The sequence below is a fragment of the Haliotis asinina genome, chromosome 2 (genome assembly GCF_037392515.1).
Source record: "Haliotis asinina isolate JCU_RB_2024 chromosome 2, JCU_Hal_asi_v2, whole genome shotgun sequence".
Lineage (NCBI taxonomy): Eukaryota > Metazoa > Mollusca > Gastropoda > Lepetellida > Haliotidae > Haliotis > Haliotis asinina.
Genome location: NC_090281.1, coordinates 31689700 through 31715937, shown reverse-complemented (window position 1 = coordinate 31715937; position 26238 = coordinate 31689700). Strand labels below are relative to the sequence as shown.

The 26238-nt window shown below is 41.1% G+C and overlaps 1 protein-coding gene across 1 annotated transcript; it reads left to right on the top strand.

Annotated features, from left to right (window-relative positions):
* The first annotated feature begins 4463 nt into the window (after nt 1–4463).
* Nucleotides 4464–25671, top strand: LOC137272475 (uncharacterized). Its single transcript, XM_067804857.1, has 11 exons — nt 4464–4565; nt 5067–5135; nt 5547–5626; nt 6570–6641; nt 7656–7779; nt 16967–17052; nt 17866–17937; nt 19876–19984; nt 21036–22285; nt 22972–23037; nt 25399–25671. Exons 1-11 carry the CDS (start codon nt 4541–4543, stop codon nt 25567–25569), a joined length of 2124 nt encoding a protein of 707 aa, XP_067660958.1. The 5' UTR covers nt 4464–4540; the 3' UTR covers nt 25570–25671.
* Nucleotides 25672–26238: the final 567 nt, after the last annotated feature.

The window sequence follows — 26238 nt, the reverse complement described above, 5'->3', positions numbered from 1 at the left end:
AATAAATAAATAAATAAATAAATAAATAAATAAATAAATAAATAAATAAATAAATAAATAAATAAATAAATAAATAAATAAATAAATAAATAAATAAATAAGGACCCATTGATCACATGTCAGCATCCACTAAAAATCAGTTAGCATGACCATCCAATCCCATTAGACACCTGTTACTAATATTAAATATTTGTTCATGAAGACCAATTCGTAACCAAATCTTCACGGGTACATCTAAGCAAATATCAACGCTGTTATAGAAATGATACAAAACAGGATGCAGCCGTGAACTATTTGTAGACAAAGTTAACGACTGATTGGTTATTACGTGACTGGTCGAAAGACCTTAACAGGAACAGGTGCGACGGCCATTCTTTGTGAATGTGCCACACCTACGCCAAATATATCTGCCCTGTAATCTAGGTCAGTAAATGTTTTAATGTAACATGATTATATGTGAAACAACGACGGTGGTCTTAGTTGGATTTAGCGTCACTTTGATGAGGATTTAAAGTCCCTTAGCCACATAAAGAAACTGTGCATTCTCAAAATATTATCACAGTTGATAAATACGATAACAATGTCAAAGGTACATATAAACTTTAATGGAGAGATCATGAGACCATAATGTAGTCGGGCTAATTTCAATTGAAAAAGTCAATCACAATAAAGTCACGAGTCCACAAGCGGGACAGGGGTCAAACGACCGTGTCACAAGCTCAATCACGGGTATGTCCACCATCGGCATTGACAACAGTAGTGCATCGACTACGCATAGAGTGAAGGAAGGCTTGAGGGATTCTCTCAAGTTCTGTTGCAACGTCAAAGACGTTATCTGGCGGATGAGGAAGACGGTGTAGACGTCGATCCATCTCGTCCCAAACATGCTCTATCGGGGAGAGATCCGGTGAATTTGCAGGCCAAGGCAGAAAGTTAACGTTGTGGTGTTGCAAGAAATCCATGGCAACCTTTGACGAATGAAGGTGGGCATTGTCCTGTTGGAATGTTAACCCAGGGCCATGACGTTGCAGAAAAGGAATTGCCACAGGTCGAAGAATCTGATCCCTGTTGCCCTGAACAATCACCAACAGATGTCTTTGGCGTGCTGTTATTCCATCCCAAATCATCACGGAATCACCACCAAAGCGATTCCTCTCCAAGACACAGGCCTGCGCATAACCTTCTCTCACACGTCTGTGGGCACGTTGACATCCAATCACTATGGGAAATGTTAAACCTGAACTCATCTGTTACAACAACATTTGTCAACAGAAAATGGGGTCTGCGGACATGATTTCGGCACCACATTCAGCGAGCTTGTCGATGACGTGTCAGAATAGGTCGTATGGCGGGACGTTGTGGTCTGATCCCATGATGATGTAAACGTTGTCGAACTGTGTTGGGGTGAACATGGCGAAGTTCTGGGATGGTTCGGGCAGTCACCACTGCAGTCTGAAACCTGTGGCGAAGATGGGTCACCCTTATCCATCTGTCCTGTCTTGGCGTTGTTTCACGGGGTCGTCCAGGACGTGGCCGATCGATAGGCGTCGTTTGTGTTCTGGGAGCATTTCACCAGTGCAGAAATATTGTTACGGTGGCAGTGGAAATGGGCAGCTAATTGTCCTTGAGACATTGCCCCGCGGAATATCCCAGTGGTCTCATGACGTTGTCCAGACGTTACCCTTGGCATGCTATACGTTTCAATAGCCGTTTAATTTTTTGCACCATCGCAAGGGCAGAGGTTGAGCTTACCAAATTGACAGTATTGTGTCATACATATTTGCTCTGTTTCTCTCTCCCGGAATGCACGCGCAACAACGCATTGCACGTCTCAAGGACGAAACGTTAACCACTGACGTTACGGAACGTGGCACGTGCATGCAAGTTAAATACATGTCACTAATCTCTGAGTTTAAATCCTTATGTGTCTACACAGGTTTGATAAATTGAGATTTTTAATTTTTGCACAGTTCCTGTTAGTGCCTAGTATATTTACATTGTATCAACTAGATAAGGGGAAAGTTCCAGAAGCAAATGAGGTCTTCGATGCTTACCGCTTTGGTAAAATAAAGACCACAGTGGTACCGACAAACCTTGAAGTCATGGCGAACCTGGATTTGAACACATACCCTGGATTTGAACACCATGCTCTTGTAAACATAACGAAACTTACCGTTTCGTTTTGTTCTAACATGGTGCAGGAGAGAATGTTGTTTTATGCCGGCAATACTGCAACAATACGACGTATAACAGTTTATGTTCCATCGAGTTTCTTCTTCTTCTGCCGCTGCTGCTGCTGCTGCTACTACTACTACTACTACTACTACTACCACTACCACCACTACCTCTACTACTACTACTACAACCACCACCACCACTACTACTACTACCACTACCACTACCACTACCACTACCACTACCACTACCACTACTATTACTACCACCACTACTACTACTACTACTATTACTACAACCGTAGCTACTACGAAAATACTCCCGCCACCATATCAGTTACTTTAAGCACATTTCAGACAGGTCAAGAGAGTCGTGAATATCCGATAAACTGACCTGAAGCGGTCGTATCATTTATACCGTCGTCCTGTTATTTAGGAGTGGTTGAAATGATCGATAATCTGAAATATTGCCGACTGGAATAACTATTCATGATTATCCACATGAGAAGTGTGTTATCGACAATATCGTACAAATTTTGTGATAGAATATTTTTCATATTGTTTTTAAAAAAAGACAACTTTTATCACCCAACATAGGAATTTAGGACTTTATTAATGGTTGGCTTCAAAATGGCTTTTTTTTGTTAATAGAAAAACATGTCACTACTCACTAGTGATAGAACACATCTTCATTTCTTTCAGATTTATATTCGTATTTGTTCAAAGTGAAATCTTTATCGATAATCGATAGCTTTTTTGTTAAGGATTATCGATCTCTATAATCTATCGCTATCGATAGGCAGCTCTAGTTCACATGAAGAATCATTTCCAACTTGACCTCATCGTCACATCGGTGAAGCTGCTGATGCTGAAGTGCTGATGCGGCGTTAAACAGTATTCACTCACGCAGCATAAGGATGAAATATGTCCCATAGAGTTTATGTTTTTAAGTACAAGCGCTTCAGTTTCAATTTTTATCTCTTGAAACACGTGGCATGTTTTCATGTCCGAGCATTGAAAAAATACTTTGATAGATCTAGGTTAGCATGGAAAAGTACGATGGAACTTTTTCATAACCTACAAAGAGTGAGTGAGTGAGTGAGTGAGTGAGTGAGTGGGTGAGTGAGTGAGTGAGTGAGTGAGTGAGTGAGTGAGTGAGTGAGTGAGTGAGTGAGTGAGTGAGTGAGTGAGTGAGTGCGTGAGTGAGTGAGTGAGTGAGTGAGTGAGAGCGTTTAGCAGGGGAAATGGCAGGGGAAACTTCACATGTCAGTAATCGAACCTGGGTTTCGGTGTGACGAGCGAACGCTTTAACCAGTTATCTGTTCTTACCTTAGCTAGCGAGTATTACTCGGATAAAGGGATTGGTCGGTTCAAAATCAGTACGCAGTGTCGGAATGGGGTATCCATAGTAGACTACGACACAGTGTCTCTGGATTTAGCACCATAAAACACGCACATACGCACATGCACACACGCACGCATGTACACGGGCGCACAGTAACACACAGAAGACGATAAGCCATAACTGACCAGACCTGACGTCATCGCGAGACAGGGAGATGTTTCCACTGCTGCGTCGTTGGGGACCAGCTGATATTTAAAATGCATTTTACTTGACGCCGCTTTGAAATGTATGTCATTAGCATCACGACGAGTAAACGTGATGTTGCAAGACATCTCCAAGTGACTGCTAGTTCTACTACTGTGGAGAAACTGGCAATATTTGATTCGAACTCACGAATGATTGAGTTTTATGCCGCTATTAACAACATTATCAACATCACGGCGGGCACACTAGAAACAGGCTTTGCACGTTGTACTGATATTGAAAATTAAATCTAGGTCTTCGACGTGCATAGCGAACGCTTTAACCACAACACCATCGCAGCGCTCGAACCCAAGAAGAAGTTCCAGGAAGCAGCTCTTCAAAACAAATTGCGATCCCTTGGATCGTTCACCCTGATGAAGATTCTGTTAATGACATTTATTTGCGCTCTAAGAGTGGGTTTTATCTATACGCCACATTTAGCAAAAACTCCAGAAATACACTTCTCACATTGTACCAATGGGAATCAAACCTAGGTCTTCGGTGTGACAAGTGAACGTTTTAACCACAAAGCTACCCCACAGCCCTGCAGCCTATATGAGCATACTCAACCTTCAAGTCATGAAATAGACATGGTTCACCTGTCACTGTCTCTTCTCACCGAAGATAAGCCAATGTATATTCTGTTACTAAGTCGAGTAACACTGTTATATTTTTAGCAAAGCAAAACATGCCAGGAAGCGTGGGACCTGACCACCTGTCTGTGTCTCCTGTATCAGAATTAAAGGTAGGATTTAGGCTAGCCACCAGCAACACCGGCATGTCTTGTTTACTGAAACTGTTTGGTAGGTAATTTATCTTGTTTCGCTTGCTGTGTTTTCTTTTCGTTTCACGGCCAAATTCCAGGAGAACGTACATAATTAGGATTTGGCTTGGAGATTGATGATATGCAATTGATATTCACTAAGCTTGACAAAACCCACGACCAGCGTGTTGGTTGCTGATTACCTGTCCTAGCTCGAGCGTCTTCGGAGAACCAATGAACCTGGTTTTCTAGTGTTTACCATATATCCATATCTTGACTACCTTTGAACAACCGGCTTAGAATTAATCTTATACAGCCCATGCCTTTCGAAACAGGCGAATAAGGGTATAATACATTCATTCACACATCGTATCCAGTAGCGTGTATGGTGCCACTGGATTGCGAAAACAATATTGTTTACAATTGTTTACAAATAATTTTATACACTGGTAAAAAGCATATTCAGAATTATACATGCAAACTAAAATATATCTCCCTCATCTCAATAAAAATGACATTCCCCATAATGTTTGTGTTGCAGTGTTTGGGTCAAGTCTTGTCTGCATTGTCAGTGCTTACTACGTAAATACAACGAGGTCAAAACGGCAAGGTCAGGACATTCGGTATACTTGTGTTTAAATGTATGTACATATTTTGTTGCAAACTCCACAAGCCTCTCCACATGAATAGGGGAAACTAGTTTAGAATTACCCCACTAGTGCAGATTACCTCCCTTCAGGTGTGAATTACCTCCCTTTAGTAAAGAACTGCTTCCCTTCTGTACTTGATCAACGTGTAATGAAAAACGAGCCTGGGGTGAAAACAGCGTTAGAATTACCTCCCTTTAGTATTGACTATTTTCCTTCAGTTGTGAATTACCTAACCTGAATTATCTCCTATCAGTCACAGGCACAGACTTGTCACAGTTGGTTATAAGTCTTTCATATTTTTGATATTGTGTTTTATTTGTATGATTTGAAATCGATTAGGTATTATATATCTGAATCCGTCCGTATTTCAGCCGGCCCAAACTGTTTGTTCTGTGATAGAGTAAATCTGCCTCATGATTGTCACCAGAAACTTCAGTGCGAGTCTGACGAGGTAACTAAATCAGTATTGTGTTCTGAAAATGATTGCTGACAGTTGGTTCTACGTGTGCATGTGCATAACACGTGAATGCTAAGTGAACAGATTATTCACGTGTTCATGCAAAGACTGCACGCGCATGGATAGCAACTACCCTCTGAAGTAATACGACCCTACAATACTTGCTACCACCACCAAGGTCTTCGCAGAGGCGGATCCAGTTAGACTCGTGCCCCAAGCTTTCAAGACCAGTTTGCATTCGCTTATTGATTTCAGATTTGGGTTAGAAATGGTTTTCAGGAACCCATGCTTGTTGTAAGAGGCGACTGACGGGATCTGGTGGTCAGGCTCCCTAACGCTGGTTGACACATGTACCCCAATTGCGCAAGTCGATGCTAAAGCTTCTGATCACTGGTCCAGATTATTTAGACTACCGCCATACATTTTGAATATTGTTGAGTGTGGCCTTAACCAGCCAATAAACCAATATTTGCTTGTTGTGTATATGTACATACATGTATGTGCATGTAGTACAGGCTGAGTTAGATAGCTCAGGGTTGACACATGAGATTACACCTACTAAGAGATCTCATGTGTGTATGTTCCTTATGAATGGATTGAATGAAGGTGAACACCATATATTGGTACTGCAAGTGATACACCTAAAGAAGAATAGCCTTTAAGACCAACGCTTTTAAGATGGTCACGTGGAGTCACGTACCTCTGTTCTTACCAGTGACGACTGGTCCATTCCAACAGGTCACTGTTTTGAATACACAATACCATCTGGAAATTACACTTACTTAGTGAAGTACAGATTCTAGTGCTTTTGCTGGGTTGAGTCCCATCTGGGATTCGAACCCACAACCTCGGAGTCAGGAACCTGATTTCAGCACAAAAAGTCACCTAACAAATTTGCAGTTATCTTTTCTGTTGATGCTATATTCCTTTCTTCCAGGCGTGTTTCACTGACGAATACATCACTGAGCAAGGACACGTCTTCTATAAAGTTGGATGCAGAGCACAGTCTGTGAGTACTTCTCCAAACAAAATAAATGCTTTCATCAGTGTGTGCACGGAACTTTACCAAGAACGATGCAAAGTCTCCGATGTTATTTCAAATGAAAAAAAAGAAGAGATCGAAGGTATCAAAGTTACCAACCTTGTTACGTCGCTTGGTCATGTGAGAAGCTATTTTACAAGGATGTAAATGAAAGGTCACTCAGACTGTATGGATATTCCGCTCTGGGCGGAAATCTGCCAATTCTTTAGCTGTATAATCTGCCTCATTTTGTAGTATTGACTATATATTGTTGTGGTTTTCCATCCATCGAGAACAATTATTATGCATGTATGGGATAATATCACTGTATACAATACAAACGTTACGTCTGTATTAAGCAACATGAGTGAATGAGTGCAGTTTTACGCCGTTTTCAGCAAGATTCAAGCCACCTTATGACTCCATGTTATGAACTAATAGTGCTGTGCATGAGTGAGTCAGTGGGAAGTTTTACTTTCTGGCTGCTTTTGACAATAATACAGCAACATCAAGAGGGGGACATCTGGAATGGGTTTCGCTAATTGTACCCATGAGGGGAATCGAACCCGGGTTTTCGTCGTGATGAGCGAATGCTTTAACAACTAGGCTACCTAAAAAACAAATTGAATAAGCGAGAGCATACGGTGGAATGGTCACCATATAGCTGGACGGCACCGTGTTAAACAATATTCAACCAATAAAATAGCTACCAGTACCCAATCCTCTTGATAAGAATACGTCATTTGGACCTTGACAATCAGCGGTCAGAACATTTTCGAAACCAGAGCACCCAACGTTTGTAGTTGGGCGACAACTATACTGAACAGCAAAATATACGCAACACTGGCTTTTTGTATTTTTTTAAATAGAAGGCATAAACATGAGGTTACATTTTATGGACATTTGCTTTTCTTTTGCTTTTCAGTATATTTGGTTATCATACACGAATATATCTCATACAACGGATATATCTCACAATTTTCCTTCTTTGTTTTCGTCTAGCTCTGTGGCACTGGCGCTGCGAAAGGCCGAAGGTCCGGGGTAAGCGGTCGTGACGTCGCCGTCCACGTGTGCGAGGACTGCTGTGTCGGGGAATACTGTAACAGACAGGGATGCAGTGCGGGACGTAAGTCACGGGGGATGCTGTGTCGGGGAATACTGTAACAAACAGGGATGCAGTGCGGGACATAAGTCACGAAGGATGCTGTGTCTGGGAATACTGTAACAAACAGGGATGCAGTGCGGGACATAAGTCACGAAGGATGCTGTGTCGGGGAATACTGTAACAGACAGGGATGCAGTGCGGGACGTAAGTAAGAAGGATGATGGAGGAGTTCGGGATGTCACATGGAATTGCATTTTAGTAAAATTGTTTGCTGTGGTCATCACATGATGTCAAAGTAATTTGCCAAGATTCACTTCAGCCATATGATTACATTTGTTACCTGTGAAACGTTGGTAACCAGTTTCGGAAATTCATCAGTTTAAAGATCAAGTTTGATCAAGAACAAAAAAGCCATGCATTCAGATAACGCCGGAAGTGAGTGCGAAAGTGAGTGCAGTTTTACGCCGCTTCAGCTGTATTCCAGCAATATCACCAGAAGTTGCCTTCACACATTGTACTCATGTTGGGAATAGAACCCGGATCTTTGCCGTGACGAGCGAACGCTTTAACCATAAGAATACCTCGTCGTCCCGTGAACGATTTGAAGGGGTGTAAGGTTAATGTGAGAGGGAGAGCCTAAAGGATAAACCCCGTCCACGAGGAAATGTGATGCCAGTCACATCGGAAATGATCTCCCACATCCGCGATATGGTAATGGCACACAGGCTGGTTTCAGATGCCATTTATCAGGAGAAAGTGCATTCCAATATCAAATAAACATTGACAACGAAGGATGTATTAGCTTGTTGGTCTTGAAAACCTTTGGACATATGATAAATAAGCATCAAGGCACAAAGTGTCTCATGATTATCTAGTTCTGTTTGACGCTGATCCAGGGAGGATTTTGCATTTATGAATGGTGATGAAGCCGACGTGTATCACTTATAGTTTTATAGCAGTGGAGGCACGTGACATCATCACCAACCAAAACAGTTCGTTAATCCCACCAGTGGGGAGGGATGTTGTTCAAACGAACAACTAAATTTTTCTCAAAACAACTCAGGATGATAACATTTATAACCTAAGACGATAAAAAAGGATATAACTTGAACTCAACAAACTAAATGTGAATGACTCTTACTTTTCAAACTAAATATGAGAATTTCCTATATGTTAAATGACTTCTGCTAAACTAATGACCTGAACGAATATTTCAGGCTATGCAGATTTGAAATTTATCTGCTAAACTCCACAGAGTGTGTGAAAAATCTAATCACCAACGGCAAAAACTAATCTAACTCTGAGCCACACAAGCTAGCCCAACCAATCCCGCCAACCCACCTGGTCCGCTCACCCCAGCCTAGCAAGCAGCACGTGAATCATGCTTTTTCTCATGATGATGTGTGTTGATGTGGTGTTTCTTGTCTATGAACACTTACTGTGTTGCGTTTTCAAGTCAATTGTGCATGTCAAGGAACAAAAAAACGTAATCTTCAGAACACACCCCCTTCCATGATAGAACTGTCTATCATTTAAACAAAACAAAAACAACAACAACAATGTTTCACACAAAAAGCAGATTATTTACAGACGACTATTTACACATGTAACTATCCTGGGAAGCAAAGTCTGAGAACCTAATTCCGAGTCCATTCCAATGGACAAATCTTTGTTACAGGTTTTGTCAATCGGGATTTCCCAACTTGTAGGACCACAACTCTCACATGACCATCTTTACCAGGAAACACCTGAAGCACTTTTCCTAACGGCCATGAACCACGTGGAGTATCTGCTGAAACAACGAGGACAATATCATTTACTGCAATATCTTTGCTGGATGACACCTATTTCTTTCTGACTCCAAGAGATGGAAGCCATTCCCTCATCCACCGTTTCCAAAAATGGCGGATGAGTTCCTGAACCCGTCTCCATCTCTTCTTGGGATTGAATGACACATCATCCCGAGATGGTGCAAAAACACCTCCAACTTGTCCAATAAAGAAATGATTGGGTGTCAGGGGTATCTCATCAGCAGGGTGTGCAGACTGATACGTGAGTAGTCTGAAATTTAAAAGAGATTCAACTCCCACAAAAGTTGTTACCAGTTCCTCATCTGTAACGTCACTCTTTGTCAAAATAGCAAACATTGCCCGTTTAGCTGATTTGATGAGTGACTCAAACACTCCTCCAAAATGGGGTGCATGAGGAGGATTAAATCTCCAAACCACTCCAGATTTTGCCAACGAAGTTTGAACTTTATCTTGATCTATTTGACCAAGAACGTCTTTCAGTTCTTTGGATGCTGCATCAAAATTTGTGCCATTGTCTGACACCATTTCACTTCGCATACCTCGTCTGGATGCCATCCGAAAGAATGCATTTAAGAATGAATTGGTATCAAGACCATACGCCATTTCCAAGTGTACGGCACGTGTTGACATGCACGTGAACAGACAAAGATGGCGCTTTTGACGCTTTTTCGACCGACCTTGTACTGTCAAAAATGGTCCTGCATAATCAACAGCAGATTGATCAAAGGCCCTCAACGAATATTTCACACGGACAGCAGGTAATGGTGCCATGATTTGAGAAGATGGTTTGGCTTTGCGACGGACACATACGGCGCACTCTCTCTCCAAACTTCCAATTTCCTCTCGGGCAGAAGGAATCCAGTATTTAGAAGACAGAGCTGCTAATGTACTGTTTGTGCCCATGTGATGACACTTCTCATGAAACCATTTGACTAAGAGCCTTGTTACCATGTACTTTCTAGGAAGTATTACAGGACATCTGGCATCATATGGGAGGTCAGCATAAGCTAAACGTCCAACTGATCTCATTAGCCCATTCTCATTTAAGAAAGGCTGTAGTGCTGCAATTTTACTAGAGTTTGCAAGCTTCTTTTTCGATGCCAGAGCAGCATAGTCATTAGGAAAGCCTTTCCTCTGGGTATCAACAATGATACAACAATGTGTTACAACATCATCCATCTCCTCAACCTCAAGCTCACCTTTTTTCCGTAGTGAATGAGGTTTCCGGGCGTTATTGATGAACCGATAGACCCATGTCATGATTCGGCATAACTTTGACCAATCAGAAAACCGAGATGGATCTAACTTGAAATCTACAAGTTGCATTGCATTGGCCCACAATGAGGTCTGTTTCAACTCTAACTTTGGTTTTGATGAACACACCTCAGGCTGAGGTGGCCATTCATTTTCATCATGAGTTAAAAACTCAGGACTGTGTAACCAGCATTTTTCTTTCAGCATGTGTGCAGAAACTCCTCTTGTAAGCATGTCTGCAGAATTCATAGCAGATGGTATGTACAGCCATTGTCGTGGACATGAATGCTGTTGTATGTATCCCACACGATTCGCCACAAATGGCTTAAACACACGACTTTGGTTCCGAATCTACCACAAGACATTTTTGCTGTCTGACCAAAATGTAGAGCACTGAATTGATGCACCTAAAGCATTCAGAAGTGCAGTCACCAGTTTGACACCTAACACTGCTGCCATCAGCTCTAATCTTGGGATGCTCACCGATTTCAGTGGTGCAACCATGATTTTTGCTGCAACGAGAGAGACTGACTTTTCATCATTCTGGGTAGTACTAAGGTATATGACGGCCCCATACGCTCCTTCAGAAGCATAAAAAAACCATGCAGTTTTGCATCAGAGGGCAGACTGGGAAAATTGATGCATCTCTGGAAGCGCAACAATTCCAACAGTTTAAGTTGGGATAGCCATTCAAAACACCTGCTTTCGATTCAATTTCAGGACTCAAACTTTCATCCCAGGCTACTCCAGATAGCCACATGTTTTGCATGATAATCTTTCCCCTAATGGTGACAGGCGCTAAAAGCCCAAGGGAATCAAAGATCTTGGCAATCTCACTGAGAAATGTACGTTTGGTAATAGTGATGAAAGGTGTATTTTCTCCTTTCCAAAAACGAAATTCATCCAACTCTGCATTCCACATTAGACCAAGAGCCTTAACCGAAGGAAGGTCTTGCAGACTAACATCAATCTTGGAAGATCTATCTTCAGGAGGAATGATTTTCAGCAGTTCGGCAGAATTTGACAGCCATTTGCGGGCATGCATGCCCGCTCAATTCCAAACTGCCTTTAGATCTTTGTATAATTCAATGCCCTCTTGTACAGTTTGTACAGAGTCAATGGTGTCATCCATGTACGTAGATTTCAAAATGGTTTCAGAAGCTAATGGATGTTCATCAGTTGAACGTCTTGCATGTTCTTGGGTGACATATTGTGCAAGAAAAGGAGAACAGTTCATACCAAAAACAACCCTGTTGAACTCAAACACCTCTGGTTCTTTTGATTGATCCAACGATCGCCATAAAAACCTCAAACAACTTCGATCTTCTGGAGCAATACCAATTTGCAGGTACGTCTCTGCAATATCACAGATGATCGTCACAGGGTATTTTCTGAACCGAAGTAATATATCAAAGACATCATTTTGGAGTTTGGGGCCTTGGAGGACGAGATCGTTCAACGAGACACCACAGCTCTTAGCTGAAGCATCAAACACTATCCTAATCTTTCTTGTTTGTCGATCGAGTTTGACAACTGGGAAATGGGGTACCAGCAATGGTTTCATCATCTGTCACGTTAGATATGTAACCTTTCTGCAAGTACTGTTGTATGACTTCATCATATCCTTTTCCAAGAGCATCATTCTTTAAGAGTTTTTTTTCTACATTTTTCAGTCTATTTAACGCCATATCACGACTGTTTGGCAAACTACTTTTATCACCTTTCCAAGGTATTTGGACTTCGTATCTGGAATTTGTGTACGTCAGTGATTCTTGAACTTTATCAAATGCACACCTATCATCAGCAGACATTGGTAACACTGCTTGGGAAGGAATGTTTTCAACATCCCAAAATTTCTGCAACAGATTATCCAGGTTATCATCTGAACTGGGGCAACCTGAAATTGCGCTAGCAAAGAAAGATTGACTACACTGGATGTCATTGCATACACCTGACACGTTTCCCACACAAGTCCAACCCAAAGGCGTTTTTCTGGCAATTGGCTCTCCAGGAAGACCAACAATTTCATGGATAGATGAATGGAGCTCTATATAATCCATGCCAATCAGTAAATCAACTATAGGACGACGACCTACTTTTGGAAATGGCACCCCTTTTAGATGAGACCGTTTGTGTCTGTATAACTGCCAATCAATGACTGATATTTTGCCTGTAACCTTAGTAGTGGTCAAAGCCTCCATTGTTGTATCTACTGATCCATCAGTGCTCTCCAAACCCATTGTCACCAACTTTGTGTTAAATGTTCTGGTCATGTTGTTTAGAACATTGACAGATATCCTTTCAGACTGACCCTCTAAACCAAGTTCAAATGCAACATCTTCATTTATGTATGAGCAAGTGCTCGCATCAACAAGAAGAGCATTTACCATAATTCTGCGCTCTCCATTTTTGAGTATAACTGGAATGGTTCTAAGAGCAGAATAGAAAAAGGCCGGGCGGGACAACTTAGGAATGGCCAGCGAGTCCTAACTTGACACACAGAAGGAGCAAGCTACAAAGACATATTTAATATCATTGGAAAGATCTCGAGAAGATAAATACGAAATGCTTATGTGCCAGTGTGTCCACGTGTTAATAAGCTCACAAATTGGCTCTGAAAATGCATTTCTACAGAAATTTCTGGCAGAATTTTTTTTCCTGCAGAAATTTGTTTTCCTGCAGAAATTTCTGGCAGAATTTTTTTATTTCACTACCAGAATTATCTTAATTTAACAAAATTAGAGAGTTTAAGTAATGATACTGCTGCGTGAGTGGTAGTTTCATGTTTAGTAAGCACTTAGTAATAATAAGCACTTAGCGTGATCAACTGATCTTATACCTTTGTTTCGCTACCAGAATTATTTTAGTTGAATAAGATTAAACACCATCGTTATATAATTTAATATAGACTTTCTTTAAATGATGTCGTTTTCCCTGTTTAAAGCCTATTAGTACCAGACAATTGTACAGTGTGAATTGGACCGTATTTGATTATAGCTTTTAGTTGATTCACGTCATGAAAGATTAATTTAAAAGTATTGGGTTGCATTTTCTAATCCCAATAAGCCTACATTGTTTTTGTATGCGATATGGGTTGAAGGCGAATAGAGGCGAAACCCGACATATACTACATACATACAATAATAACAGTGTAAGACACTTGAGCCATAATTTGAATTCATCAACATGCCCGAAAAGACCAGCGTACCAGATGAGATGATAAACAATACCTATGCGACAATGCATGAGTGACAATACCCGCAAAAATGTAATTGCCTCGTAGAAACAATGATTTATGCCAAAGTGGCCACCGAGTATTCACACCTGTTAATCCCATTCAAGAATGACTACTTTGATACAATATCCACTTTATATTTGTTATTCCTACCTTTTTTTCACCAAGACTCTAGTGACCGAATTATCGTCCCATCATGACAGAAGCTAGTGAGAAAAGTTGATTGGCGTGTTTTCATAGCAGAGGCTATGAAACTCTTTTGCCCTTTGCCATCTCTTTTCAACTTCAAGTGATATAAATTTGCGGCATTTCCAAATACCATGTCCTAATTCATGACAGAAGGCACAACCTTTAGATGTACTTCCACTCTGCATGCCAAAATACATTTCGGATTTAGAGCGGCGATTTTCAGAACCACTGTTAACTGAAACACCATGTTTAGCTTCAGAAGCCATTGTCAGAAATTCAGCTTCTTTCAATACCCAATCTCTCAAGCATTCTACTGATTCTTGCCGTTCATGCTCATACACCCATCTCTTGTAATGGGTAATCATACCGTCAGTCATTTTGCTTAACAACAACGCATAGAGGCAACCATCACCAAGTTCCTCAACTTTATCAGCCTCACGCAAGTTAATACAGCGAGATCAAGCATATCTGAAAATTTATCTAAATCTTTAGAATTTTCCGGTCGCAAGGGTCTAAAATTTCGAATCTCCTCAAGTTTGAGAGCAATTTGCCTGTGTGTACCCCGATAATTACGCTCAAGTCGTTCGAGAGCGACGTCATATGCAGTTGCAGAATGACCTAATTTGGCAACAAGTTGAGCAGCAGAACCACCAAGATACTGCTTTAATTGTAATAATTTATATTCATTCGTAGCTGGGGCACGATCCACACATGCCATAAAGGTAGCTTTCCATCCTTCATACAATTTGACATCACCCGTGAACACTGGTATTGTGACTCTTTTCAATTGCCTCCACATGTCCTCCCCAAGATCATGTTTCATGGAAGGCAAACTACTAAAAGTAGGAGGAAGTGCAGTTACAGAGTGCACACTACACACCTCTGCCTGTTCAACTGACTTGTCTGCAATTGATACATTATGGTCTACCTTTTTTCTATGATCAACTTTTGGCTTCTCTGATTTGAACAACCTAGACAAACCAGACTTATCACTTCTTGTTGAAGTGGTATCAGAACAATTTCGAAGAAAAGAGTTGGCTTGCCGAATAACAGCATCTATTTCCTCTTCAACTTCATCTAACTCATTTGACAACTTTTGAAAACTGTCATCATTATTTGAATCCTTGTAAATCTGACACATGTCAGCTATAAGACCAACTACTTTGGCCTGTAAAGACGAAACCTCATCAACCGTGTCCCTAACAACCTTTTTGTTCAAAGGTTCAATCTCCAACAAACTAACTAGCTTGTTTTTAGATTTTGTCAAAGCTGATTTGGACACAGCCTTTTTCATTTTCAAACTGACAAGTTTCTTGTCTAAATCAACCAAATCACTCGACTGTGACATGTTTCTAACGATTGCCTACTTTGTGGAAAATATGTATTGACAAAACTGTAAACTCGAAACTAACTAAAGAATCAACCACGCTCTGCTACCAAATGTAAACAACTAAATTTTTCTCAAAACAACTCAGGATGAGAACATTTATAACCTAAGACGATAAAAAAGGATATAACTTGAACTCAACAAACTAAATGTGAATGACTCTTACTTTTCAAACTAAATATGAGAATTTCCTATATGTTAAATGACTTCTGCTATTCTGAACGAATATTTCAGGCTATGCAGATTTGAAATTTATCTGCTAAACTCCACAGAGTGTGTGAAAAATCTAATCACCAACGGCAAAAACTAATCTAACTCTGAGCCACACAAGCTAGCCCAACCAATCCCGCCAACGCACCTGGTCCGCTCACCCCAGCCTAGCAAGCAGCACGTGAATCATGCTTTTTCTCATGATGATGTGTGTTGATGTGGTGTTTCTTGTCTATGAACACTTACTGTGTTGCGTTTTCAAGTCAATTGTGCATGTCAAGGAACAAAAAACGTAATCTTCAGAACAGATGTGGTCTCAGCTTTCTGTGATGCCGGATATCAATATCAATCATTGGTAACAATCAACGATTACGGTTCCTTCAGAATCCATATTAGGTTCCAATATGACGTCTGTTTCCAAATATGAAGAAAGGATTGAGATACATTTCGACTTGAATGGCGACACCATAACGCCCATGGAGGACATTTTGGACGGCCAGGGGAGGACATTTACCAATCTGGGATCAAATCCTTCCAACGTCATTGTCAGAAAATCTTCATCGTGAACGGGGCTTAATTTGAAAATCAACTGACATTACTACCAGTGGGTCAAGGGAGATATAGTATCATAAACCATCTCTTGTATAGACCTTTTTTCCAACCCAAGTGTGAATCTTTTCTCAACTTCATCTAGTTGTCACTCAATGATATCTGAGTGTGTATATTAGGTGTGACTACATTATTCTTTATGACGTCTAACAAAACAACTCTCACACTCATTAAAATCAAGACCCTCCTTTTCGAGTATATTTTCAACGAATTGTTGAGAGGCTCAGCAGTCCAAACGTTTGCTCACCAAGTCCCGGGTTTGCTTCCAAAAAGGTAGAGCTACCATTTCTGGTGTCCAGTTGTGTAAAACTGCAGGGATATTGCAATAAACACATCCCCACACTTTCCCATTTACGTCGATTGTCCACTCAGTGTGCAGTCATGTGCAGCCTACGCGATGCACATCGTCATAAATATATGCATAATCAAATTACAGTATCCTAACAGAAAAATTTGTACGGACTGTATCGCTGCCCCATCAGATGCTGTACAATGATGATCTTTCCACTTCAGCACCCAAGGGAAAATCATGTTATAACTGTGATTCCATCAAAGAACCATCTCGATGTGAGAATGTGAAAACCTGTGAAGCAAATCAGGTAGGCTGACGCTATTTCAAGATTGAATCCACCTGAGCAAGCAAAAGGTGCTAGTGACACGGATCCTCACGAGTGTGTGATGACAATGACTTTCAGTGTGTGTTAAAGTCAGATTGTGAAATCTGTCATTTCTTGAAATGACTAAAAAGTTCAGTCCTTTCTTGAAATGACTAAGAGGGTCATTCATTTCGCATCATTCTGTGCAACAACAATCAACATACTTCAGTCATTTCATCATATTTCACTTAATTACTTAATCTACAAAGGTTGATCACGATTTCAACAATACGTATTGTCACTAACACTTAAACCTATTGTGGCAGCGACCGTTGTACTTCAGCTTGGCTTTGAAGCATTTATACCTGTTTGTTTGAGACTTGCTCTGCCAAGAGCAGCCACACCTCCCAAACTCCTGTCCACTGCATATAGATGAAATGAAATTTCATGAAATGATTGAAATACATGTATATTGATTTGTTTCTTGTCAACATTGATGTAGAAAATGATGCACTAGAAAGATAATTGTTTAATGGCTTGTTTTAGGACTTGTGTCACCACGTGTATCATTACTTGCTCTTAACTTATAGTACTACTTATTACTTAACTTGCATTATTTAATTTACTTTTAGCTTAACTTGTAATGTTATTGTACTTGTTCTTTACTTGTTTATTGCTTGCTTTTTATATGTATTATTACTTGTCCTTAACTTGCATTATCACTTGTCTTTTAATTAGTACTATTACTGTTATTATTACATGTTTCTTTACTTATATTATTACTTGTTTCACCACTTGTTTCCTGTATGCTTTCAGCAATGCTACATCAATGAGGTTCTCACTGACGAATATGAACTGCGCTTCAATCTTGGATGCAGGGATACGTATGTAAGTAAACCTTTACTTGTCAAGGACAAATTTTGTAAACCGTCACTACGTATGTACCCAGTTTTATTAATCTAACGTTAAGCAACATAATAACGATACGAAGCAGGCTTGCAAATAATCTGATCCATACACTCCAGTGATCATTATCATATTTCTTTCTATGCTGTTTAAAGCCGCACTCGGCAATATTCCAGCCATAAGACGGCGACCTGTAAATGATCGATTCTGAACTAGACAATCCGGACAGCGTCATCAGCATTGATCGGCGTAACTAGGATGCTACTGTTATCATAAGCAGCGTCGTCGAGAACGCAAAATCCTCACCGAATATGACCAACAGATTGATCTAATCGCTCGCTATCTAAGGGCCTATTCTTACTCTTATTAACTGTCGGGGTCATGTCTTTCTTGTTGGTCATTTGTAGTATTTGTACCTTGTTGGTCAGTCATATTGGGAATCGAACCCGGATCTCAGAGTGACGAGCTTGAGCCTTATCCACTAGGCTACCCACCTTCCTATGGCCTTTGTGCCCCTTGTCTAATCTCGAAATGTCATCAGTTATCCTCATGAGTAGCAAGGGTATGAATTAATCCTGAAGCCCTTATTCCACCAAGCGTTTGCAGCGCTACGAGATGGTAAGCCCAGGTTGAGCTTAAAGGCACAATGTCACACCATCACTTCTCAAAAAATAGAATAATGCATTTCCCTCAGTAATACTCCCTGTCAGACCCCATGGAAACAACCATATAATTTATTCCAAACAAAATTACGCATTTAGATTACAATATTAAATTAAAAAGTTCGAATGAATTAATGCAACGTTGAATTAATTAGACTCACGCACCCCATACCGACCCAACATTATTTCAAGCGAAACCTATTGCGTTATCTAACTTGGAGCGCTCTTTACGAATATCCTATGACCAACTTGTGACTGACATCGGTTCGGCAAACACATACAACACCGCGCTACTGTTTTCGATGTAGTCAGCAATTGTTTACATTCCTTACAAGGCAAGGATGGAAGATGTTCGCCATGAAGTCTTTCATTGCGCCAGTGGGATGCTAAAGGGAGTGCTTGTGCCCCAATATGCATAAAATAGGTTAAAATATTCTCGAGACTGTGACATTGTGCTTTAAGGCTATAATTGTGCTACGATCTCTTCGTGGAACTGGGCCTTGGGTTAACGCTTAAGTGATCGTAACTCCCATACCTTAACCTCGTCCAGCGTCAGGAGATTAACCCCTGAGATTAATAGAGATCAATGAGTATATCTCCTGAGTGCCTGGAACATTTCAAAAGCCACCCCTGATGTCATTTAATCAGCTGTATATTACTCTGTTGTGTTTATATCTCCCCATCATCATTGTTTATATAACGTCTATTTCATCTACCTTATTGATTGCATACACTTGCACATCTCAGGCTTCCTGTAAATCTAATTATCTGTATATCACTCTGCTGTGTACACTAGGAGGAGGAGATATTAGAAGATACTATGTACTAATTAGAAGATACAAAGTCCTAATTAGGAGATATTAAGTCCCAAGTAGGAGACAAGAAGTCCTAATTAGGAGATATTAAATCCTAAGTAGGAGACAATACGTCCTATTTAGTCCTAATTAGGAGATATTAAATCCCAAGTAGGAGACAATAAGTCCTAATTAGGAGATATTAAATCCTAAGTAGGAGACAATAAGTCCTAATTAGGAGATATTAAAACCCAAGTAGGAGACAATAAGTCCTAATTAGGAGATATTAAATCCCAAGTAGGAGACAATAAGTCCTAATTAGGAGATATTAAATCCCAAGTAAGCGACAATAAGTCCTAATTAGGAGATTCAGGCTGTGGCACTAGGACGTCTCCGCAGCAGAACGTTATGCTCCTATAGCTGTAACTAATTATGACGACGGGTGATATTGTTTTACGTTAAAGGTCTGTGAAAAGATCACCCAAGCACAAGGGAAGAGGGCGGATTCTCTGACTACGTTGTGTGCAAGATGCTGTGACACGGACTACTGCAATCTAGCATGTGGACAGGATGGTGGGTATACAGAGATGACTTTCTTATTGTTCTTGCTTAACGCCACACTCAGCAATATTGCAGCTAAATGGCTGTGGTGTGTGAATAATCGAGACTGGACCAGACAATGCTATGATTAATGTCATGAGCATCGGTCTAGGCAATTGGGATACAATGACATGTGTCAACCAGGTCAGTGAGCCTGACCACTGATCCCGCTAGACGCATGTTACCATAAGCATGGGTCGCTGAAGACCAATTGTAACCCGGATGTTCAAGAGTTACAGATTACTGCATGAATGGCATCCCATACCACACATCTCACAAATGGTTGTTTCAGAAGGTATCCAACAAGCGAAAACGTTTAGGATACCGTTTGAAACAAGGGTTTGCAAGGGAGATTCGAGGTAAAAATCTGTTTTTCACACTCTCTCCAACCATACGGCTTGACAGTTGTCTTATGGCGCTATCTGATTGGCGGTAGAGGTAACATAGTAGTTTAATGTGTTCGCGCCGAACATGACGGTTTGATTATCGACATGAGTACAACTTGTGAAGCCTATTTCTAGTGTCCCCAATCGTGATATCGCTGGAATATTGAGAAAACGGCGTAAAACCATACTCACTCATTCTTATGGGTGTCTCACATACAGATATTTTTGAAAAATGTCCCACTGTGGTCAGATGCTACTCCGGAGCGAGTAATGCATATAACTGCACCCTGGGCCTGGGTGAGAGAAACCGGTGGTTGAGAGCATGAGTAATGAATCATGAAAAAAAACACCCCCCCCCCCCAAAAAAAAAAAAATCAAAACAAAACAAAAAAACAAACAAAACAAAAACGGATTCTCTTAAATTTCCAGAGTGTTTCCTCAGGCTAGGAACGTGGCATAAACCTGTACAATGAAAGCAAGCTTATCGTACATATCGTATGTAGACATCCTATAGAACAGTTGATTTTTTGCGACCATACATGAAGTAATTGTGAACAGCATTCGATTTCAGATTTGCAATTGTTATTGAGTATTTGATACCCGGAAATGTCATTTTCTGTTTTTACTCCCGTTTTCAGCCACGTATCCTCCAACAAAGGTGATTACAACTACAACTCCAACGACCGCAGTTAGGTCTACCCCGACAACAGTGACTACTACACCAACTATGAAAACTGCAACTAGCACAAAAACAATGAGAACGACAACTACTTCATCACAAAGTACTCCTAAAACGTCAACAGTCACAGACACGTCTACTATTACAACGCCAGCCTCGACAGCCGCATCTACTGCTTCGGCTACATCTTTGGCTTCGACAGAGACAAAATCTTCGACCACCTTTCAACCTACCACTGAATCTAGTGCCTCGCCAACATCAGCTACAGTTGGCATGCAGACATCACCAACATCATCAATGTCCTCTCCATCATCTTCAGACAGGTCACCGTCAACACAGGTATCCTGGACGACATCGTTCTCTTCAGATACCCCGCCGTCAACTTCTGTATCTATGACAACAGCAGCGTCATCAGGTACCCCAACACCATATGTCGATGCGTCGACCTCACCGTCTTCTGGCAATCCCACGTCACTGACTATTTCCATGTCAACAGATTCGTTTTCGGGACCACCATCATCTGCATCCATGACAACAGATGTGTCTTCTGATACTCCAAGTTCTCCATCTGTTTCCATGTCAACAGATTCATCACTAAGCTCACAACCGACACCATATGTAGATTCATCAACATCATTGTCTTCCAACATTCCGCCGTCGTCATCTGTTGCCATGACAACAGATTCGCCATCAAGCACGCAGCCAACACTATACGTCGATTCCTCAACATCTTCCAATACAGACACACCGCCTTCATCCTTTGCTTCCATGACAACCGAAACCCCAACTTCAGCATCTGTTTCTGAGACGAAAGATTTCTCATTACGAACTCAACCAACACCTTACGTCGATTCATCAGCATCCCCGAATACAGACATGCCGCCTTCATCTTTTGTTTCCATGACAACAGATGTATCTTCAGAAACCCCAACTTCTGCTCCTGATTTCGGGACGACAGAGTCCTCACAAGGCACTCAACCAACACCATCACCAACAACATTGTCTTCCAACATTCCGGCGTCATCGGCTGTTTCCATGACGACGGATGAAACTACGGAAACCACTATTGCCGACACCACTACAACTACAGCAACGACAACAACAACACGTGCTCCCGCTGTGTGTTATGAATGTCAGTTTGAGAGCGACATGTCTCAGTGCAAACACTCACTTCGCTGTAACGAACACCCTCCGCCGGGGAGAGATTACGTAAGTTAACGCATAACGCACGCTTCATACGTAAGGGATCGTTCATAATTCATGGCGGTGAGTGGTGATGATGATGTTGATTGAGACGCAAGTGAATGACCCTTCCCTCCTAAAATTTATGAAGGAAGCATAAGGTTTTGTTCTCAGACGGTATGATCAAGGGTGACCTTGACCTTTGTGTTGTACCATGCACTTTTAGCGTACATTGGTGGTATAATTGATCGTTAGTAATCGACACTGAGTATACTATTGTTCCTATTAATTTATAGTAAAATTTGATTTGGCAAACTGTTGCACGTTTCACAAAAGTCTCGTAAGCTTAAGACCTCGTAACCTTTTTCGTAGAATATGCACCTGGCATGCTGTAACATAGGAGACGTAAATGCTACGAGAAAAGTTACGAGATCTTAGTCTTACCACAGTTTTGTGAAACGGGGCCCTAATACCTTCCGTGCCTCTATAAACTAACGTGAAGTAGGACAACGAGATATATGTAATGAAACGATACTGACAGTGGTTTACATGGGGGTCTGTAAATAACAATCTGGACGTGACAATGCTGTGATCAGACAATTAATGATCAACCACTTATGACAAGATTTAAACTCTAAACAGTACTTTTATCGCATTCTAGTTTTTATTGTATTTCATGAAGTTCGAATACTTGAATGTTCAATTTATTTCAGACATGCTTCTCGGGTAGAGTACAAGATAATGGATGCTACTTTACTGCTGCTTGTATTGAACTGGAGGTGAGAGTAACATCAGCGTAGAAGTTATTACTTAACAAATCAATTCAATCCATCGCCGCCACCCCCCCCCCCCCTCCTCCTCCCCCCTCCTCCTCCTCCTCATCATCATCATCATCATTATCATCATCATCTTCATCATCAGAAACGTCAGTTTGATAACACCATCATCAAGACCCGGACTGACTCACATATTATAACAGCGCATACTGCTTACTCATTCGCCATCCGGAGTATTGGAACCGTCGTGTATTATCACCAGCTGGAACCCCATTTACCACCAGCCCCAATGGTTGATGCCTTGAGCAGGCCGTGACACAACCTCCCACCATGACATCATCACGTCCACATATATACTCCACAACCACACGACCTGGTATCACCATTATCCACCGACCCTGATATCACCATCCACTAACACATTCCCAACACACACGAGCGATATGGCATCAACAAATCCACTAATACCCTCACCCTACAACCAGACGACATTATACCACCATTATCACCTACCATCCTATCATCACCATTCACTAGTACACGCAACTCAAAACCAATCCACCTGTACCGTCACCCTGCTACCACACGACCTAGTATCATCATTATCCACCGACCCTGATATCACCAACCACCAAAACATTCCCAACACACGCAAGCGATATGGCATCCAGTTATATAGTCTGGTTCATAATTATTGAGAATTTTTCTTCTTACTTTGAGCTATCCTAACACCTCAACTGATTCACTGATACTTAAAACTAAGTAATGGTATAAGGGAGGTAACTCATCTTGGCCTACTGAGTATAGTACAATTAGAGTTACCTCCCCTGAATTTGTAGCAGACGTCATTTTCCTCAGCACTGTCAACAATGTCTGCTGAAGATAAAAGAAGGTTGATCTTTGAGTTGTGTAATCAAGGAATTGATGATGTAAATACATTGGCAGAGAGAACAGGAACTCCTCTTTCAACTGTATATAGGATTAGGAAGAATTTTAAAGAGGGAAAGGATTTGGGGCACCAGAAAGGAGCAGGGAGACCCAGAAAATTGGACTTCTCAGATCGCGTCCGGCTGGGAATTTTAGCGTCTAAAAAGCAAAGGGCAAGCGTCTCCAACATCAGGTATGAAATGATAGAAAGGGGATCAACAGTTGTATCAAAATCTACAGTTAGAAGAAATTTGATTGATCTTGGATGTGAGAAAAAGACTGGAATTCCTTCTCCTCTCATGAAACAAGAACATAAAGACAGGCGTGTTCAGTGGTGTTTGGCACATGAAAACTTTGACTGGGAAAATGTGATTTTTACTGATGAAAGCTCAATATGGGTATATCCCAATAATGTGAAAATATGGACAAAGTCTGCGTCAGCACCGTTGTATCGACGACCTAAATACAGCCCAAAGTTTCATGTATGGGGAGGGATATCCTTATTAGGAACGACCCCGCTGTGTGTGTTTGAGGGAAATCTGACAAGTCAACGCTACACTAACATATTAGATAATTTTCTCCTTCCAAGTGCACATGTGTTTTATGGAAATGACTGGATTTTGCAGCAAGATAATGATCCTAAACACACCGCAAAACATGCCAAGCAGTGGTTTCAGGAGAAAAATGTGACTGCATTACCATTTCCTGCATATAGTCCTGACTTAAATCCCATTGAGAACATTTGGGGGATGATGAAGGAATGTGTGAATCAAAAGGGGTTGACAAAAATTGAAGACATGAAGAGAGAAGTGGTCCGATACTGGGACAGCATAACTCACGAGACACAAACCTCTCTGATAGGAAGTATGCCTACCTGTCTTAGACTGTGCCGTGAAGCTCAAGGAGACTTGATAAAATATTAAATTGTTACCTACACAACATGAAAAGGTCAGTTCACTTTAACAATACATTCAATTTTATCTGATTTGTTCTCGTTTAATAATATGAAATGCTTTAGCTATTCTCAATAATTTTGAACCATACTGTACCTTCACCCTACAACCGGACGACCTTGTACCATCATTATCACCTACCCTCTTATCATCACTATCCACTAGTACGCACACCTCAAAACCAATCCACCTGCACCCTCAACCTGCTACCACACGACCTGGTATCACCACTATCCACCGACCCTGCTATCAGCATCAACCAATACATTCACTTCACAGCCATCCACCATCACATCCACTCTCACCAAACAACCACACGACCGTATATCATCCTCCACCGATACACTCACCCTACAACCACCCATCATGATCACTCAATAGGGAGTCATTATACTCTATTGCCTACCTATGGCAAATGCACCACCAACAAATCTTTCCCCGTCTCACTTTGTACAATTCTTTAAATGTCTGTATATGTTCCTAGGCATGCTCAGTCCTGAGGAATACTACGAAGAACGGACTCAGCATCACCTTCGAGGGCAACCATTACGACGACGTTGAGTGTTGTGATGGCGTGAACTGTAACAACAGAGACCTTGTAATATCGCCAGAACTCCATGCTCTGCACCACTGTGACGGACTGGTCAATCCTTGACTTGGACTATAGATTCATGTACAAGAAGCTTCATTTCGGGTTGGATCATTGCATCATTACCATTGTTTTGTCATTCGAAATAAATGTGATCACGCCCCTCTTGTTTGCTCTGGTGTTGCGCATATGTTACCAGTTCCTGGCAGTATTAGAGACTTGGGTGCCACAACTGACTTTCTTTAGAGTCAGGTGCCACAACTGACTCGGATCTTTCTTTAGAGTCAGGTGCCACAACTGACTCGGATCCTTCTTTAGAGTCAGGTGCCACAACTGGCTCGGATCTTTCTTTAGAGTCATGTCAGTAGTGGTGTGTTTCCTCCAGTTACGACATACTGAATCCGTAAGAAATGTCCAGTTAATAACTGCTGTTACTCTAGTCCTTTCACTTGTGATGTGCAGACTACTCTTTTTATTCGGTGCAACTGTAGGTCAGCTTTACCAACTTCATCGTGTCCACAACACTGCTTCGATAACTGTGAAAATTTAATGGTGAATTGGATCATTACACAATTGTCATTTCTTTATCATTTGAAACAAATGTGACGATTGTGAAGTGTTTTTGACCACCAGTTTGAACAGCTCTGTGGGTGTCATCTTCATGCCGGACAAAATTGATGCATGTCTCGGATGTTCATCATTTTTATGAAATCTTCGAACAAGGGAACGGCACTG